Source organism: Protopterus annectens, chromosome 10.part0 (genome assembly GCF_019279795.1).
Source record: "Protopterus annectens isolate FY-2018-M chromosome 10.part0, PAN1.0, whole genome shotgun sequence".
In the NCBI taxonomy this organism is placed as follows: Eukaryota; Metazoa; Chordata; order Ceratodontiformes; family Protopteridae; genus Protopterus; species Protopterus annectens.
This window is the reverse complement of record NC_056744.1, coordinates 1,785,197,048-1,785,218,661: the sequence shown is the minus strand read 5'-3', so window position 1 is coordinate 1,785,218,661 and position 21,614 is coordinate 1,785,197,048. Positions and strand designations below refer to the sequence as shown.

The 21,614-nt window shown below is 40.8% G+C and overlaps 1 protein-coding gene across 1 annotated transcript in view; it reads right to left on the bottom strand.

Moving 5' to 3' along the window:
• Positions 1-21,614, bottom strand: part of LOC122814021 (eosinophil peroxidase-like) — a 202,168-nt gene that overhangs the window by 142,613 nt on the left and 37,941 nt on the right. Inside the window, exon 4 of the mRNA XM_044086604.1 lies at positions 16,584-16,759. Within this exon, the coding sequence (XP_043942539.1) occupies positions 16,584-16,759 (176 nt within the window). The remainder of the gene's footprint in view (positions 1-16,583; positions 16,760-21,614) is intronic.

The window sequence follows — 21,614 nt, the reverse complement described above, 5'->3', positions numbered from 1 at the left end:
CTGTCAATTCATCTTGGACTACAAAAAATACTCAAGAGGATAAGGGTAATACTTGCAACACACCACCAGTCTCACACAGACCTAACAAACCAACACAGGCAAATAACACACAAATACACAAAAACATACTCTGGAGGCTCTAAATAAAAATCTGCAAAAGCAGCAGAGACCTCCAAAGCAGACATCCAAGCAACCTCCACAACCCATCACCAGCCATGAAACACATACTTTACATAATCAGTGTATCATAATCACAAGCACTCAGGTCACTCCAGAACAAGTACAAATACTACTCTGTCATTGTACATGTTGGTGTGAATGACCTGAGACATACCTGCCTGGACTACATGAAAAGAGACATGAAAGAGCTCTCTGATCATGTAGCCCAGGGAGGTATGACCCTGAGTAGCATCCTGCCCTCACCAAGAATGATGCCACAGTACGAAGAAAAAATGATCAACTTAAACAATTGGCTAAGTTTCTGGTGTTATTTAAAGGGGATCCGGTATCTGTCTGCCTGGGATGACATACTCGACAAGCCACGTTGCTTCGCAAGAGATGGCTTGCGCCTGTCACCCTTAGGCTTTCAAATACTGGCAAAGGCTCTTGCCACCCCCACAGTGCCTTTTTTTAGGCAAGGCTCAAAAGACAAACCCACCACTGTAAATAGCACAAGTGACCAAAAACTGAGGGTAATGCTACTCAACGCCAGAAGTCTAAACCTCAAAATGCACGCACTCGAGGCACTCCTCAGTATGGAGAACATCGATATCTATGCAGTAACAGAAACTTGGTTTAAGGCTCCAGAGAGCACCCCAGCATTACCAGGCTATAACTCATACCATACCTTTCGGCCACAGAACCCGGACCTCAACACAAAAGGCGGGGGTGTATCCGTATTCATCAAGGATACTCACACCTCCAGGTTAGTGGAGCAGCATGATGCATCAGAGATCATCCAAGTGCAACTAACGTGCAAAACTGCAATCCAAATAGTAGCTTGCTAGATCACCCACCATGACCCAGGACTCCCATTTCGTATTTCTGGAGACACTGAGAAATATGAAGGTCTTACCAAACACCCCAATACTGGGTGATTTCAACTACCCAAACATTAACTGGGAGAACTACTCAAGTACTAACTCCCTTGCCTAATGCTTCCTAGAATTTATAAACTCGAATGCCCTTTATCAACTGGTCAACACCCCCACCAGAGTGAACATATTGGACCTAGTCATCACCAACATGGGTGACCGGTGTTCCACAACTGACGTCAACCCCTCGCTGGTTAGATCAGACCGTAGAATAATCACTCTGGATATTCACATTCCGCCCCCAACCCCAATCAAGGAAACCACCGTGAAAAACTTTTCAAAAGCAAACTTCACATTGCTTAAGACTGAGGCGGAAAGGTTCACAGCCCCCATGCCAATGGACAATGCTGTCCAAGCTGCTGAAACCTATACAAAAGCACTCTATGATCATCTGCAGGAATGCATGGATCGTGCTATCCCAAGTAAAACAGAGACTCACTCCTCCAAGAAAAGGAAACCAGTCTGGTGGACCCCTGCCATAAACAGACTCTACAAAAAAGAGGAGGAAACTAGTACAGATAAGAGCAAAATCCCTAGAAGGAAAGCATCCCTGATCAGTATCAGCAAGAAACTACGATCTCTCATTAAATCATCCAAGGCTAGCTTCGAAAGAAAAATGCCAAGGACTCCAAAGATAACCAGAAAGCGTTCTTTAGCTATGTCAAGAACCTAACTGGAAACTCTCATATCTGCTCTGAGTTGGTGCAGAATGGCACAAAATACACTGAACAGACTGATACTGCCAACATTTTGGCAGACGGGTTCAGTGCAAACTTCACACCCCTCTCACCCCCTAAAGGGCCCATAACTATACCAAAAGAATGTAAGGCCCCGGCAATCACCAACAAACAGGTTAAAACAGCGCTATCCAAAGCCAAAAACACAGCCTCAATGGGACCGGACGTTGTCCCAGGATGTGTCTTACAATGAAATAACCCCTCACCTACACACACTGTTCAAACTCAGCCTCTCTACAGGCTACATACCCACAGAGTGGCGCACAGCAACAGTTATCCCACTCCACAAAGGTGGTGCCACAATGGACCCCGGGAACTATCGCCCTATAAGCCTGACTAGCCTGGTCTGCAAGGCTATGGAGCGCATCATCATGGAACTCATTAACAGAGACATTGGGAACCTCCAAACTTTGGACCCCACCCAGTCTGGCTTTGTTAAGGGCAGAGCATGCCTCCTAAACCTGGTGGACTTCTTTGAGACAGTTACCAAGCCATTAGATGAGGGTAAAAAGGTCCACACAGCCTACCTAGACCTCACAAAGGCTTTCGATACCATTCCCCATTCTGATATTATAGACAAACTCACCAACCTGAACATTAACCCCTACGTCACAAGATGGGTTGCAAATTGGCTCACGGACAGAACCCACACGGTGAGAGTTGCAGACTCTAGGTCCGACTCTAAACCGGTTACAAGTGGCATCCCCCAGCCTCAGTCCTAGGACCCCTCCTGTTCAGTATATACCTTTCAGAGGTACAGGCAAGCACAGGAGGACCTTGGCTGATCAAATTCGCAGATGAACTAGGGGCCATTATTGATTCGCCGGCTGATAAAGACACCCTACAGAAGGGTCTCACTGAGACGGATACCTGGTGCGAAAATCATGGCCTCAAGCTGAATGCCAAAAAGTGCATAGTCATCCCCTTTGGAAAAAAACAATGTACTACTACCACATAGGTGGCAGTCCCCTAAATACAGAAAAAGTAATAAGGGATCTGGGGACCCAAGTAGATAGCAATCTCTCATTTGATAATCATATTGCCAAGGTGGTTAGAAAATCCTTCTACGTGGCCCACCTAATCTCACAAGGGTTCACATCCAGAACAAAGGAGGTTATTGTGCTTCTCTACTCATCACTTATTTGACCCATTACACAATACAATGCCCCATTTGGGATGTACTTTACAAGACATCTGCAACAGCTGGAAAGACCACAAAAGTACCTCACCAAGAGGATTACTGGCCTCAAAGAGAAGACCTATGCAGCCCAACTAAAGAAACTCCAGCTGTACTCGGTTGCATACCACTTACTCAGAGGTGATCTCTGCTAGACATACAATGCCATATCTAACCCAGAATTGATGGATATGCTCCACCTAAAAAAAAAAAGCAAATCCCTGAGAGCCACACGCTCTAGGGATATAAACCTTTCCACAACGATAAATAGGACGTGCTGGATGGATAGATTCCTGACCCAGAGACTCCCCATGCTTTGGAAGATGATTCCAATATACATCAGGCAGAGCCCCTCACTAGCACTCTTCAAGAGAAACCTTGACGGGTGGATGGGAAACAGCAACTTTACCCCGGGGATCACTGCAGTGGCTCTGCTGGACAGAGGTGCAGGGAACTAATTGCACTGCTAGTCAGAGGCACACAGAACTAATCTAAGGGGGTGGCTTAAGACAACACACTCTGGCTAGGCTTATAAATGTCCTTGGGCAGATAGCCTAGTACTCACCTATGAACAACGGCCAGCAAATTACCAGCTGTTCTGGTTGCAGATGTATAATTCCTTAGTATACTATAAAATAAGCCCCGAGACACACACAAATGAGGGTCATTCAAGAAATAAATGAAGTGGTCCTGTTGCAGACAGTATATTAAGATGATGATTGACACTAATCCTATTATATGTCAATGGGATAGGAATACACCATTACTTCCTTGTGTCCATCATGACTCATATAAAGCAGACTTGAAATGGATTTTAGGAAAGAGAAAGGCTTGAAGAAGAAAAAAAAAAGATCATGTTGATAAGTCAAGCCCCACTGACAGACATTCTGCAGAAAACATTAAAATTCTCTATAAGAAGCAGTCAGGGTGATTTTGAGATGTTAAAATAACTCAGAAAACAGAGTGAGAAAACAGATTTTTTTTTGTTCTAATGCAGAGTTTTTCTTTAAAAACTGCTCTACTTTGCTCTACAGAAAGTCAGAATGACTACACATTTAAGGGAAGCCTGGTACCTACCTATGAACCTATACGTGCTGGAGGGATAGATTCCTGTCCCAGAGACTTCCCATGCTCTGGAACAAGATTCCAATCTACATTAGGCAGAGCTCCTCGTTAACCCTCTTCAAGAGAAACCTTGACGAGTGGATGGGAAACAGAAAATTTACCCCGGGGATCACTTCAATGGCTCTGCTGGACAGAGGCACAGGGAACTAATCTAAGGGGGCGGCAAAAGCCAATACATTCTGGCTAGGCTTATAAATGCCTTCGGGCAGAAAGCCTAGTACCTACCTATGAACCTATGAACCTATAATTTGGGTATCCCATGAATTTAAAGAGACATGGTTCTATCATAGATATAGCAGTAGTAAACTATCAACAATTGTATACAACAGTACTTAAATATTGCAACACAGACATTTACATATCCACATTGCTATAATATGTCTCATGGTACAGCAGTTAAAACAACTAAGGATCACTCTGACTTGGCAGCAAAACAGGACTTAGCCGTAATATGGTGTCCGTATTTAACTTATGCTTTCCTTCAAACTGAATCACAGAACACACAGTCACACTGCTTAGCATCTATTTTAACTAAAATGTATGTACTAAACAAAAGTGATGAGGAGTAGCAACCCAGTTTGATACTATAGCATCTGTAAGTGCTAGCGCACTAAGCACACTAAGCACCAAGTCAGACTGGAAAATGATACATTGTAACACTTTGTCTACAACTTCTATAAATAGGAAACCAGTTCTGCAACAGTAGCCATGCTGAGAGTAACAAAACAATAGAACAATTGAGTTTGTAGAGACCTTAGCTGCAATGTACAAAATAAAGCTCAAACACTTACAATGAGATACACCACAAGCTGAAGGGAATTGGCAGCTGCTGTGCGAAGCCAAGATGGCTGCAGGGGTTTAAAAAAACTTTGCTGAGACAATACTGGAGGAGGGGGTGGGAGTGGTTACAGGTAATGTGAAGTAGTTAGTTCTTGTAGAAAATCACACTCAGGAGAAATTGAGTAGCAAATGCTGCAAACAACAATCTATAGACCTGAGTTCACAGAACCCCCTCCCCAGGCTAAAGATTGCAGGGTAAGTGTCTAAATAGCCAGATTGTTAGGAGTTATTAGAATCTAGTAGGGGGAAACAATCTATAGACCTAATTTCAGCTGTGTCCTTTCTAGGTAGACACCCAGTTTGAGGCAGACAAAACGTGGCAGTTTAAGTAGTTTTTTGCCTCTATTTTACAAGTGGGCAATTCCAGTGTATCTACAGGGTTACCTTTTTCACCTAGAGCTTTATCTTGGTTTACTGATAACTAAAAAGAAATGTGGGTTACAATATTAGTTCCAAATAATTCTTTGTTCTTGATCTTTTGTTTACAGTTTTATTCATTTAAGGTGGCACACTGAATATTTTGGGATAATCTCCTTTAAATATATACAATACTCCTTTACTACACACACACTTAAAAGGGCAGCAGTCATATGACAATTATTCAGTTATTCTTAGATTCATAGGTGTATACTAGGTTAATGACCACTAAGGCCCTTATAAGTCTAGCCCCAAAACCCAGCTGTGACCTACAAATTTGATTTATATAGGGGGTCATTTACTGACTGCCTCTATCCATCAGAGAAATCGGAGCCAGATCAGAGGTGAATTTCCAAATACCCATCCATTGGTCCAAGTTGTACTTAAATAGGGTTAGTTTGGAACTTTGTTTCACATGGACGAGGAGCTTGTTGCAGAGAATGTGAGTTCTATGAAAAACATATTTGTCTCTCTAACATGTCCTATTTATGTCACAAGCAAAATGTAGGTCTTTTGATCTAGTAATTGTGATGCTGTTTGTTTTGTGAATGTTCAAAAGGGTCATCAAAACATGGTCCAGGGATACCTTGTTTGCAAGACAAAAATCACTTCTCAGAAATCTGTATGAGACAGTGCCTTGAGGTGATCAGAAAATGGCATTGTGGTTGCTTCTTGAAATGCTTCTTTGCAGAAATGCAGGACTGAACCAGGGACCTTTCGATTTTCAGTCTAACACTCTCCTGACTGAGCCATTTTGACTGCTGTATAAATCCAATACTTTAACTATTGCAATATTATGGAATGCAATGTACTAACAGGTAGTTATAAAAGGAATTTTGGCAGGTGATGAAACTGCACCATACTCAAGCTCAGCGCAAACCTAACAAGCAAAAAAGATTTAACTTGTGCTAAGAAGTATAAAAAACAGACACTCAATGCTAACAAAAAGTAATAAAAATAATCTCTTGCCTCACAAAATAAAAACAAATATGCACCAAAACAAATACACATTATTTGCACCCAAAATATGACATAATACTCTCCAACACCCTCAAAGGGATTAATGCAAATCAATTTTTGCGCTGCTACGGAGAAAGTACAACATAGGAACACAGAGCATAACATTCTAAAGCATAACATATTTCTTCCCACAAGGTATACATGTGATAACTCACACCTTGATGAAACACTTACCATAAGTTGAGATCTAATAAGCTGAGCATTTAGAAAGTGAAATGTTTCCTTTTAAAAAGAGTAAGGGAATTAATTTTAAAGAATGGAGAGCATTTAAAAATACTTAATATTTTGTGACATTTTCATTAAAATCTGCAGTGAGTTACATGTTTAGTACTTGGGATCATACCTCTCAACCTCTAAGATCTGGACAAAGCCAAAAATAGTGGTGGTGGGAGACAAAGGCCCAAAAATAGGAACAGATTTTAATTATTGCTCTTACAAGCTTAAAAAGTTGCTAGAATAATGTTTTGCATTAGCATGCATTTTCTAAAGGGTATGAAGAGGGAAACTCAATGACTCAGCATTCTTTAGTAACATCAGTCCTCAATGACGTGCCATAAAAGAACAAATTTATGAGGAACACACCATGACTGTCAGGCAGAAATCTGGATGTTTTGTGAAAATTTGGACAGTTGAGAGGTATATTTGGGATTTCTTTTAATGGAAAGAATTATGAGTATATCAATGCACCTGAAATCGTGATAATAATGCCTTCCTATTGAAAATTTGGCACTCAGACTATTAGACCTGTAACTGGGTCATCTAGGGCCTGGCTTCTGTCCCCAATCTAGTGCTCTGCTCCCTCAGCAGTTAAAATGAAGATCCAAGAAAAAGATCAACTCCCCTAGTCGGGTGTCCTTCTTTTTAGTTTTATAAACTGTGGCAAGATGCTACAACTTATTGCACAAGAAGGGCTGAAAACCTGAAGGGTGCACTTTAGTACTGGCATGACCCAAGAAATGCACTTTTCAATTGTACCCTTTAACACCCCGCACCTGGGGCAGCTGCCTCCTTTACCCCACCTTTAGTATGCTTCTGCATAATGCCGAGTGTGGACACACCAAAAAAAAATGACTGAAAATGCAGGGAAGGAGTAAATATTGACTTTGCTTTTCCCCTTTTAAGCCCCCTTGGACCCCCCTTTATGAGGGGCAAACATTCCATGCTCCTAAAATTATTGATTCTAACCACAAGTTTGCCATACCTTAGAGAAAAAGGAATATTCTGAGAAATAGCAGTCTTGGATTTAATTCATCTAAGCCTGGATGTTTAGCCATTCATTTCCATATTATGAGATATGGTATTTTGAGTAACAGCCTTTCTAATGATTTTCGATAATCAGACAACATTTAACACATGTTACTTTCAAGGGTAGCAGACATATAAAGAACAGAGTTGGTTATGTTCCTGCTATCAGACCAGTATAGACCTGCCACCTTTGTTTCGTGAGCTAGGTATCCTCTGTGCACACCTGCATACTTTTTCATTTTAGGTGTAGCATTAGTACCATGGGCTAATGGTCATAGCATATGTAACTGAGGAGATGATATAAACAAAAGGAATTTTATTCTGAAAATGGATCACAGTAGATGTATATCAATTGGGCATTCATGGTACTAAAACTATGTAAAAAGAAATGACATCTGATCAGTTAAAGTAAAGTCATGGTTAAAGTCTAAATCACTCAGGTAACCACATGTGAAATGTGTTGTATTTTCAGTTAAAAACTAACATGTACTGAAGTAAACTCATGAAAATGAATAGTTTGTAAAGTGAACAAGGAGTTAATATTATGCAAAAAACATAGAAAACATGTATGTCTATACACTGGAAACTTCTTCAGTTCCACTTTAGAGGGAGTTTTGGTAATCTTGCAAGTTTGTAGTCTACAGAATTTGAGCTTCTTCAGAGTTATTATTTATTTATTGTTTTGCAATGTACCACTGCTTTATCTTGTTATGGTCAGGTCCCAGTTTCCTACTTACTGAAGGCTAATTGTTGTCCTGTTAGGACTCAAATGTTATCTACTCTTAAGTGTTATGTTTATATCAGGGGAGCCCATGGCAGAAGACCATGTCTTCATAAATTGAGCAAAGAAATGGACTTAATAAAATTAGTACATTGCTTCATATGTGTCTTCCCCTTAAGCAGATTCACTGAGGAGGGCAGCTATTTGGGGGGGAGGGGGCTGAACAACTAGAATGCACAGATGTTTGTTTCTGTGTTTGCAAGTGAAAAATGCAGCAGAGTTCCAGTATGGAATGTAAGTGTGTGAGTGAGAAGAGAACAAATGGAAACACTACAAGATTAGCCAGGAGATAATAACGAAGAACTGCAGGCCACAGTGGAACACATGGAAACACTACAAGATTAGCCAGGAGATAATAACGAAGAACTGCAGGCCACAGTGGAACAAATGGAAACACTACAAGATTAGCCAGGAGATAATAACGAAGAACTGCAGGCCACAGTGGAACAAATGGAAACACTAAAAGATTAGCCAGGAGATAATAACGAAGAACTGCAGGCCACAGTGGAACACATGGAAACACTACAAGATTAGCCAGGAGATAATAATGAAGAACTGCAGGCCATAGTGGAACGCATGGAAACACTACAAGATTAGCCAGGAGATAATAACGAAGAACTGCAGGCCACAGTGGAACAAATGGAAATACTACAAGATTAGCCAGGAGATAATAACGAAGAACTGCAGGCCACAGTGGAACACATGGAAACACTACAAGATTAGCCAGGAGATAATAACGAAGAGCTGCAGGCCACAGTGGAACAAATGGAAACACTACAAGATTAGCCAGGAGATAATAACGAAGAACTGCAGGCTACAGTGGAACAAATGGAAACACTACAAGATAAGCCAGGAGATAATAACGAAAAACTGCAGGCCACAGTGGAACAAATGGAAACACTACAAGAGTAGTCAGGAGATAATAACGAAGAACTGCAGCCACAGTGGAACAAATGGAAACACTACAAGATTAGCCAGGAGATAATAACGAAGAACTGCAGGCCACAGTGGAACAAATGGAAACACTTCAAGATTAGCCAGGAGATAATAACGAAGAACTGCAGGCCACAGTGGAACACATGAAACACTACAAGATTAGCCAGGAGATAATAACGAAGAACTGCAGCCACAGTGGAACAAATGGAAACACTGCAAGATTAGCCAGGAGATAATAACGAAGAACTGCAGCCACAGTGGAACACATGGAAACACTACAAGATTAGCCAGGAGATAATAACGAAGAACTGCAGGCCACAGTGGAACAAATGGAAACACTACAAGATTAGCCAGGAGATAATAACGAAGAACTGCAGGCCACAGTGGAACAAATGGAAACACTACAAGATTAGCCAGGAGATAATAACGAAGAACTGCAGGCCACAGTGGAACAAATGGAAACACTACAAGATTAGCCAGGAGATAATAACGAAGAACTGCAGCCACAGTGGAACAAATGGAAACACTACAAGATTAGCCAGGAGATAATAACGAAGAACTGCAGGCCACAGTGGAACAAATGGAAACACTACAAGATTAGCCAGGAGATAATAACGAAGAACTGCAGGCCACAGTGGAACAAATGGAAACACTACAAGATTAGCCAGGAGATAATAACGAAGAACTGCAGGCCACAGTGGAACAAATGGAAACACTACAAGATTAGCCAGGAGATAATAACGAAGAACTGCAGGCCGCAGTGGAACAAATGGAAACCCTGCAAGATTAGCCAGGAGATAATAACGAAGAACTGCAGCCACAGTGGAACACAAGGAAACACTACAAGATTAGCCAGGAGATAATAACGAAGACCTGCAGGCCACAGTGGAACACATGCAAACACTACAAGATTAGCCAGGAGATAATAACGAAGAACTGCAGCCACAGTTTAACACATGGAAACACTACAAGATTAGCCAGGAGATAATAACGAAGAACTGCAGCCACAGTGGAACAAATGGAAACACTACAAGATTAGCCAGGAGATAATAAAGAAGAACTGCAAGCCACAGTGGAACACATGGAAACACTACAAGATTAGCCAGGAGATAATAACGAAGAACTGCAGGTCACAGTGAAACAAATGGAAACACTACAAGATTAGCCAGGAGATAATAACGAAGAACTGCAGCCACAGTGGAACACATGGAAACACTACAAGATTAGCCAGCAGATAATAACAAAGAACTGCAGCCACAGTGGAACAAATGGAAACACTACAAGATTAGCCAGGAGATAATAACGAAGAACTGCAGGCCACAGTGGAACAAATGGAAACACTACGAGATTAGCCAGGAGATAATAACGAAGAACTGCAGGCCACAGTGGAACAAATGGAAACACTACGAGATTAGCCAGGAGATAATAACGAAGAACTGCAGGCCACAGTGGAACAAATGGAAACACTACAAGATTAGCCAGGAGATAATAACGAAGAACTGCAGGCCACAGTGGAACAAATGAAAACACTACAAGATTAGCCAGGAGATAATAACGAAGAACTGCAGGCCACAGTGGAACACATGGAAACACTACAAGATTAGCCAGGAGATAATAACGAAGAACTGCAGGCCACAGTGGAACAAATGGAAACACGACAAGATTAGCCAGGAGATAATAACGAAGAACTGCACGCCACAGTGGAACACATAGAAACACTACAAGATTAGCCAGGAGATAATAACGAAGAACTGCAGGCCACAGTGGAACACATGGAAACACTACAAGATTAGCCAGGAGATAATAATGAAGAACTGCAGGCCGCAGTGGAACAAATGGAAACCCTGCAAGATTAGCCAGGAGATAATAATGAAGAACTGCAGGCCACAGTGGAACAAATGGAAACACTACAAGATTAGCCAGGAGATAATAACGAAGAACTGCAGGCCGCAGTGGAACACATAGAAACACTACAAGATGAGCCAGGAGATAATAACGAAGAACTGCAGGCCACAGTGGAACACATAGAAACACTACAAGATTAGCCAGGAGATAATAACGAAGAACTGCAGGCCACAGTGGAACAAATAGAAACACTACAAGATTAGCCAGGAGATAATAACGAAGAACTGCAGGCCACAGTGGAACAAATGGAAACACTGCAAGATTAGCCAGGAGATAATAATGGCGAACTGCAGGCCACAGTGGAACACATGGAAACCCTGCAAGATTAGCCAGGAGATAATAACGAAGAACTGCAGGCCACAGTGGAACAAATGGAAACACTACAAGATTAGCCAGGAGATAATAACGAAGAACTGCAGGCCACAGTGGAACACATGGAAACACTACAAGATTAGCCAGGAGATAATAACGAAGAACTGCAGGCCACAGTGGAACACATGGAAACACTACAAGATTAGCTAGGAGATAATAACGAAGAACTGCAGGCCACAGTGGAACAAATGGAAACACTACAAGATTAACCAGGAGATAATAACGAAGAACTGCAGGCCATAGTGGAACACATGGAAACACTACAAGATTAGCCAGGAGATAATAACGAAGAACTGCAGGCCACAGTGGAACACATGGAAACACTACAAGATTAGCCAGGAGATAATAACGAAGAACTGCAGGCCACAGTGGAACACATGGAAACACTACAAGATGAGCCAGGAGATAATAACGAAGAACTGCAGCCACAGTGGAACAAATGGAAATACTACAAGATTAGCCAGGAGATAATAACGAAGAACTGCAGGCCGCAGTGGAACACATGGAAACACTACAAGATGAGCCAGGAGATAATAACGAAGAACTGCAGGCCACAGTGGAACAAATGGAAACACTACAAGATTAGCCAGGAGATAATAACGAAGAACTGCAGGCCACAGTGGAACAAATGGAAACACTACAAGATTAGCCAGGAGATAATAACGAAGAACTGCAGGCCACAGTGGAACAAATGGAAACACTACAAGATTAGCCAGGAGATAATAACGAAGAACTGCAGGCCACAGTGGAACAAATGGAAACACTACAAGATTAGCCAGGAGAAAATAACGAAGAAATGCAGCCACAGTGGCACACATGGAAACACTACAAGATTAGCCAGGAGATAATAACGAAGAACTGCAGCCACAGTGGAACACATGGAAACACTACAAGATTAGCCAACAGATAATAACGAAGAACTGCAGGCCACAGTGGAACACATGGAAACACTACAAGATTAGCCAGGAGATAATAACGAAGAACTGCAGCCACAGTGGAACACATGGAAACACTACAAGATTAGCCAGGAGATAATAACGAAGAACTGCAGGCCACAGTGGAACAAATGGAAACACTACAAGATTAGCCATGAGATAATAACGAAGAACTACAGGCCACAGTGGAACAAATGGAAACACTACAAGATTAGCCAGGAGATAATAACGAAGAACTGCAGGCCGCAGTGGAACAAATGGAAACCCTGCAAGATTAGCCAGGAGATAATAATGAAGAACTGCAGGCCACAGTGGAACAAATGGAAACACTACAAGATTAGCCAGGAGATAATAAAGAAGAACTGCAGCCACAGTGGAACAAATGGAAACACTACAAGATTAGCCAGGAGATAATAACGAAGAACTGCAGGCCACAGTGGAACACATGGAAACACTACAAGATTAGCCAGGAGATAATAACGAAGAACTGCAGGCCACAGTGGAACAAATAGAAACACTACAAGATTAGCCAGGAGATAATAACGAAGAACTGCAGGCCACAGTGGAACAAATGGAAACACTACAAGATTAGCCAGGAGATAATAACGAAGAACTGCAGGCCACAGTGGAACACATGGAAACACTACAAGATTAGCCAGGAGATAATAACGAAGAACTGCAGGCCACAGTGGAACAAATGGAAACACTACAAGATTAGCCAGGAGATAATAACGAAGAACTGCAGGCCACAGTGGAACAAATGGAAACACTACAAGATTAGCCAGGAGATAATAACGAAGAACTGCAGGCCACAGTGGAACACATGGAAACACTACAAGATTAGCCAGGAGATAATAACGAAGAACTGCAGGCCACAGTGGAACAAATGGAAACACTGCAAGATTAGCCAGGAGATAATAACGAAGAACTGCAGGCCGCAGTGGAACAAATGGAAACACTACAAGATTAGCCAGGAGATAATAACGAAGAACTGCAGGCCGCAGTGGAACAAATGGAAACACTACAAGATTAGCCAGGAGATAATAACGAAGAACTGCAGACCACAGTGGAACAAATGGAAACACTACAAGATTAGCCAGGAGATAATAACGAAGAACTGCAGCCACAGTGGAACACATGGAAACACTACAAGATTAGCCAGGAGATAATAACGAAGAACTGCAGGCCACAGTGGAACAAATGGAAACACTACAAGATTAGCCAGTAGATAATAACGAAGAACTGCAGGCCACAGTGGAACAAATGGAAACACTGCAAGATTAGCCAGGAGATAATAACGAAGAACTGCAGGCCACAGTGGAACAAATGGAAACACTACAAGATTAGCCAGGAGATAATAATGAAGAACTGCAGGCCACAGTGGAACAAATGGAAACACTACAAGATTAGCCAGGAGATAATAACGAAGAACTGCAGGCCACAGTGGAACACATGGAAACACTACAAGATTAGCCAGGAGATAATAACGAAGAACTGCAGGCCACAGTGGAACAAATGGAAACACTGCAAGATTAGCCAGGAGATAATAACGAAGAACTGCAGGCCGCAGTGGAACAAATGGAAACACTACAAGATTAGCCAGGAGATAATAACGAAGAACTGCAGGCCGCAGTGGAACAAATGGAAACACTACAAGATTAGCCAGGAGATAATAACGAAGAACTGCAGGCCACAGTGGAACAAATGGAAACACTACAAGATTAGCCAGGAGATAATAACGAAGAACTGCAGCCACATTGGAACACATGGAAACACTACAAGATTAGCCAGGAGATAATAACGAAGAACTGAAGGCCACAGTGGAACAAATGAAAACACTGCAAGATTAGCCAGGAGATAATAACGAAGAACTGCAGGCCACAGTGGAACAAATGGAAACACTGCAAGATTAGCCAGGAGATAATAACGAAGAAGTGCAGGCCACAGTGGAACAAATGGAAACACTACAAGATTAGCCAGGAGATAATAACGAAGAACTGCAGGCCACAGTAGGACACAGCACATGGGGCAAGATGGTGCATCCCTACCTTTTCTTAGAAAATGTTTGAAGTATTGTCAAGTCATTCCCCCAGTAGAACTGGTATGTCTGGTACTGGAGTTTTGCCTGAGGATGGAAAAGACAGAATGGTGCCGCTATACAAGGAAAGCATGACACCTGATCTTGAGATTAATGGACTGGTCCCCTGCTGGCAGGGAAGGTCCCATAAATGATACTGAGGGGGAGGATGGTGCAGTTCTTGGAAGACAGGGTATTCTAGAATGTTAACCAATGTGTGCTCTCCATTAGAAAATCTTGCCAGTTACACCTAATTCAGCTGAATGATTGGCTTGTGACATCATTTGAATAGGGGAGGGTGGGGTCCATTAACAGCATGGAAAAGTGTTTCTGGGTGAGGCAGAACTCAACAGATAGAAGGTGACCAGTGCCTATTTTGCTTAAGGCCGTTACTAAAAAATAAGAGACAGTGCCGAGTGTTAGCAGACCATCCTTTATTGGGATTTCCCCAGTGTATTTCTTGGATATGCTAGTGGATACTTATGCCATCAGGAATGTTATTAATACAAATTGAACATTTTTAGAAGGCAATGCAGAATTATTAGAGGTAATAGGCAGACATCCTATTTTTGTTTATAAAAAGATTAACAGATTTAAAATTTTATTACAAAAACACAATACCCAAGTTCCTTTGCCTTTTACTGATAGAAACAAAGGAACTTATAAAGTGGAGCTTGCACAGCTTGTAGGTTCATTTATGAAGGACCTTATGTTTTACTTGAGCACACTGATTACACTATTACAGTCCCGGGGAGGTTCAGTTGTAGATCTGTAGGCATAGTTTACATCAGTTTGTGTTCAGGATGTCATGCCTTTTATACAGGGATGGCTACAAGAACCTTAGAGAAATGAATTAAGGAACATTTGTATGCCGTAAAGGTTAAAGATGAGAGGAACACTTTATTTAAGCATTCTGTTGATTGTAGTGAACACAAAAACTTTTGTTTTCATTTCTTGAACAAGTCCCACGGGACCTAAGACGAGGAAGCTATAGAAACAAAGTTGAAATAAGGGAGGAAGAATGGCAAATTAAACGTAGGGTGTCAAACATCTTGGTTTAAATGAGATGAAACATATTAAATGCTTTTTAAGAGAAAAGAGGCTTAAAATTAATAAATGATTTTTTAAATGATTTTTGAAACATTTGATATTTTATGAATACTGTATGTCTTAGTGATTTACCTTTTTAAATGTTTTCATATAACACTGACGTTAATTAATTTTTAATTGATTCTAAGATGTTATTGGTTGATTAAGCTTTGAATTTTGTATTGTAAATGGTTTCTGAAAAAGTCATGGTAAATGAAAGTGGCAGATTAAAATCTACAGCGCTAAAATCCATTTATTTTGTCTCTACTGTACTTAATTTTGGGTTATTTTCTGGTAATTTCTTGGTTTTTACCACCTATCAATTTGGTCCTGTTTTTTTTTTAATTATTATCATCACAAATATAAAGTGAAACATGAGAAAAAAGTAGACGTTTACATGCAAAAGTATATTTGCTGGCTTTCTTTTTGCATCCTTCAGCCTTCTTTGCTGACACATCTGAACTATCAAAGAATCTGTCAAACTTAAGCAGATTGTCTAAGGTCATACTTATTTCACCAAATGCCTTCCTTCATAAGTCCTGCCGCTACTATATGGCTACAATATATGTGAAATTACAGTCTCTAGCTAGTGTCCCCAGGCTAGAAAAATGCATTTGTATCTGCTCATTTTTTCTGCCTTGTACTTCAAAATTTATTTCACATGCTACACTTTGCTTAGACACAAAATGGCTAACATGTCTAATGCATCCTGAAACCTGGTCCTGCTACGGCTGCACACATACCATGTACTTGCTCTCTTGCCATACATAACGGTATAACTTTTAATCAGTTGTCTCTAGATATGCACTGTTATAATCATACTTATAGGTTACCTGTAGCATTTATTGATCTCTTGAACCTCCTCAAAGCACGGGACTGGATGAGACGCAAAGCTGTGTCCATGTACTCTGCAGACCGAATAACTGACCTTGTCTCTCTCACAGGCTGCTTGAAGACAGAAAGGAGTGTGGATGGGCTGACAGATCTTTTTGCCAGCTTGATTTGGTTACTATGAATTGGAGAAAAATGTATTAGTTTAACTGACACTGCAGATATAATACATTGAATATATTATTAGCTTTATAATGAATTTTTCTCAAGACTTACTGGTAATTCCTATATTTCCCAAGAATGTGGGTTCATGAGCGATGAACAAGGGGAGTGCTGTCTGTCATACTAGAGGCTTGAAGAAAGTTTAATTACCATTTCCTTTCTATAACAGGATTTTGACTTGTTGGGATGCATACCTCTTCACATGGTGACATTTACAACAATCTCACCTTTCTTTGATACTTCCACACCAGCTGTGAGTTTGGATAAGCTGCCTTGTATACATAATGTGAAAATAGCATTTTCTAACCCTGAAGGGCAAACAGTGCTCATTCCACCATGGGGATATTACAAGTGAGGTCTATTTCATAAGCTTGAAAGACTATATGATTGAATCCGAGAAGATCGAATCTTGGACTGTTGAACCAGCTTCTTCTCTGGAAGCTGGTATTTTTTTTTTTTAAGTCAGGTGTTTGCCCTTTCTCCAATATGGAATCAGAGTTGGTATATATAATAGGCAGGAGGTGTGGGGAGGGGGCTTGCCCCCTTGCAAAAACACTGTTTTTCATGATGCTGGCTTCCAGAGGAGAAGCCAGTTCAGTGTTCTCAGATTCAATCTTCTCAGATTCGATAAGATGGCCTTTCAATCTTACGACATAGATCCATTATGAATGAATGGATCTGAAGCTGTCCTGTTATGCAGGTAAATATATTATCCACATCAATAAAGACCCAAGACTGCAATAAAATCAAAGTTAAGGACCTAAGATTACAATAAAACCAAACTATGTCACCTACCGGATTTACCATCTAACATCTCCATAATAGGAACAGATTTTGATTATTTCTCTTATAAAATTATAAACTTGCTTAAATAAAAGGATTTGAGTTAGCATGAATTTTCTGATGGAAATAAAAGTCTGAAACTCATATGTATGTCATTATTTAGTAACTTCAATTTTCAGTGATTGGCAACAAACCAAATATTTTAGGAGTAAGGGACTGGAAAATAAAGTAAATACCTAGATATTTTAAAAGAGTATACATAAAAAAATGGATTCCCTATACAATCCCGAAATACTGAAATGTCGAATTTCAGTATTTTGAGACAGAATAGTCGAAAAACCACATACACGAAAACCCACAATCACGAACACTACAATCATGACCATTCACACACACACACACACACACACACACACACACACACACACACACACATACTCCTACCTAACTAAACAAACATAACAACACACACAAACACACTTCACCTACCTATAGGAACAGATTTTAATTATTTCTCTTATAAAATTATAAACTTGCTTAAATAAAAGGATTTGAGTTAGCATGAATTTTCTGAAGGAAATAAAAGTCTGAAACTCATATGTATGTCATTATTTAGTGACCTCAATTTCCAGTGATTGGCAACAAACCAAATATTTTAGGAGTAAGGGACTGAAAAATAAAGTAAATACCTAAATATTGTTAAAGAGAATACATAAAGAATGGATTCCCTATACAATCTCGAAATACTGAAATGTCGAATTTCAGTATTTCGAGACTGAATAGTCGAAAAACCACATACATGAAAACCCACAATCACGAACATTACAATCGTGACCATCCACACACACACACACACACACACACACACACACACACACACACACACACACACACACACACACACACACACACACACACAAACCAGGACATAATCACACAAACACACATACTCCTATCTAACTAAACAAACATAACAACACACACAAACACACCACCTACCTGTAAGCAGGGGGGAAGCCCCCTACCCCCCTACTTATATATTCTAACTCCGAGGTCGCACTAAACACACAAACACACAACAAACACCACCGCACACACTCACACACACTAAAATCCCTACCCATTATCCTCAAACACAGAACACTTACCTGAAACCCCAGATAAATCCACAAACCACACCACACGTCACGAATGCGACACCACGATAGTGGCAGATTTGACATTTCCAGATTTGGCATAGTGTAGTTTTGTGTAACTGCACTTTCCACTATTCGGTCTTGATGTACTGAATTTCGACATTTCAGTACGTCGAGATTGTCTAGTGTATCTTAAAAAATAGTATAGCAATAAAAAAATAAGTAACTTTACAAAGAGCCCATTATCTAAGCACAATAATGCCCTCCAGGGTGTGTGCTATTGTGGAAATAACACTCTTGCAGGGGTGTAGAGGAACACTTCTGGGTGGGCGTTATTTCCATAATAACACATGGCCTGTTGGGCATTATTGCTTGCTGAGCACACACCTACCAGCCACATTTGTACCTCTGCTCATATTTTGTGTGATACAGTGGACTGTATTCATGTTGAATCAATTAATAGGTTGTAAGAAAGATATTAGGGTAAGGGGAAAAGGGGATACATAGGAAAAGAACTGAGGGGAAAATTACAGCATGAAGAAAAAGAGTTTGATGAATTTAGAGGGAAAAAGTGTATATTGGTATAGGGGAAGAAACAAAACAATTGGATTAAGAAAAAAAAGTTATGTTTGTATGTGCAGGATTGCTACTCCTGCCTGCCTCTCAAGCTTTAAAGTTTGCAATGTATTGCAATTGTTTTGGTTAATGCTCTGGTGTTTCTCTTAAAATTTCCATTTCCCACAATTAGTTTAATATGAAAACATTTTCCTTTTTGTTGGTAGCAGAGTTTGTTAAATTATATCTGTTGTCTTCATGTGACTTTGGTTTATAAAAGGCTGTAAATTGTCAATATTCCCACCAGAAGTACAATGCAATATGCATTTATTTTTATTTCCTGTTATGCATTATTGTTATTATTTATTTATTTATTTATTTGCATTTGTTAATCGGGTTGGTCCAGCTGGGTAAGAATTACCCTTTTTCAGTGGAGACCCGAGGGGAAAAGCCCCAAACAGACATACAAATACATACGAATAGAGACAAATTAACAATATTACAGAGGAAACAACATTATGGGTACAGTGGATAAGAAAAACAAACAATGAAAGTTTGAGAATATGAGTAAGGTAGGCCAGAGGCATGCATGCAAAAGATTTATGAAAAGGTGTTCTGAGCAGGATCTCTGAATTAAGTTAAAGTAGGCAAAGAAATTATGATTTAGGTGTGAAGTTAGTAGTGTGGGAGTTTTAGGTAGGAGCATGTGAAGGACATTCCCATTTGGAGGAGAGATGGGAGAGAAGCATGGATTTGAAATTGTTGTGGTTAGGTATATTATGTAGTGGTGTGGGGAGTTTGTTCCATAGTTTGGCTATAGTGTGGGATAGTAGTAGTTTACCAGTTGGGTGGATGGGTTTGTGTACATGCAGGAGGTTTTGGCCTGTGGATCTCAGGGTATGGGTAGGTGTATAGGGTGTTAGAGATTTAGCAAGACAGGGGCATTCTGCTGGTTTAAAGATGACTTTGTGGGCTGTTGTAAGTTGTAGGTACTTTAGGTGGTTGTGGAGTTCTAGCCAGTTTAGGGTGTATAGGGAGTGACAGTCATGGTAAGAGTTCTTAGAATTGGTTGCAAATTTGCAGATTTTGTTGTAACAGGCCTCAAGTTTAGCATGGCGTCTGAGTTGTAGGTTGGAGAATAGGGGAGCACCGTACAAGAGAGAGGAGAGAAGGAAGGTAGATGCAAGGGTATGACGGGAAGATGGAGTAAGGTAGTAGTTGTGTCTGTAGAGGAGGCTGATTTTCTGGTGGGTTTTTTGATTGCTGAGAGGATGTGGGAGTTGAATTTTAGGTTTTCATCGATGGTAATGCCAAGTAGTTTGGTACTAGGAACGATTTCAAGAGGAGTGTTATTGTGGCTTTTGATGGAAAATTGGACTTTGTGGAACTGGGAAGTTTTAGTGGGAGTAAATATCATTAGCTTTGTTTTTGTTGGCATTTAGGGCCAAGTGATGTGATTGCATCCATGATTCAATTTTGGAGAAGGCTGTTTGGGTATTAAGTAGAAGTTTGGAGGTGCAGGAGGCTGAGCAGATTATGGTGGAGTCATCTGCATATTGGATGACTGAGGCTTCAGGGATAGAGAGGTGAAAGTTGTTAATGAATAAGTTGAAGAGCAGAGGGCCAAGTACTGATCCTTGGGGAACTCCTGTGGGTGTAGGTAAGAAAGGGGAGGTTGACTCTTTCCATTGTACAGCCTGCTGGTGCATGGAAAGGCAGCTGGAGAACCAGTCTAGGGTTGAGGGAGATAGATGCAAGTGTGAGAGCTGGGACAGGAGGAGGGAATGGGAAATAGTGTTGAATGCCTTTGAGAGGTCAAGAAAAAGAGATGATAAATATTTGCCGCTCTCACGTGCTAGGTTGACTGTTTCAAGGAAGGAAATGAGGGCTGTCATGGTGCTGTGGCCTCGGCAGATGCCGTGCTGGGTGGGAGAGAGGAGTTTGTGCTGGATTAGGTAGGGCATGAGCTGGGAGTGGATGGCTTTCTCTAGAATTTTAGAGAGGAGAGAGTATAGCTATGGGTCTGAAGTTGGTATTGTCTGTGTTCTTACCACCTTTGTGGAGAGGAATTATGTATGCATAACGCCAGATGGTTGGTACATAGGATTCCTGAATGGATCTGTTAATGAGGATGGATATGGGATAGGCTATAGATTCGGCTGATATTTGAAGAACATTTGCTGGAAGGTTGTCAGGGGCATTGCGGCACGGTTTTAGCTTTAGCAGTAGTCTTTTTATAGTATTGGTGGAGACAGGTTTAAGGGAGAATAGCAGTGGAGGAGGGGGTGAGAGAGAGGGTTTGGGGTTCAGGGTGAGGGGTTAGTACTGATGGATGGA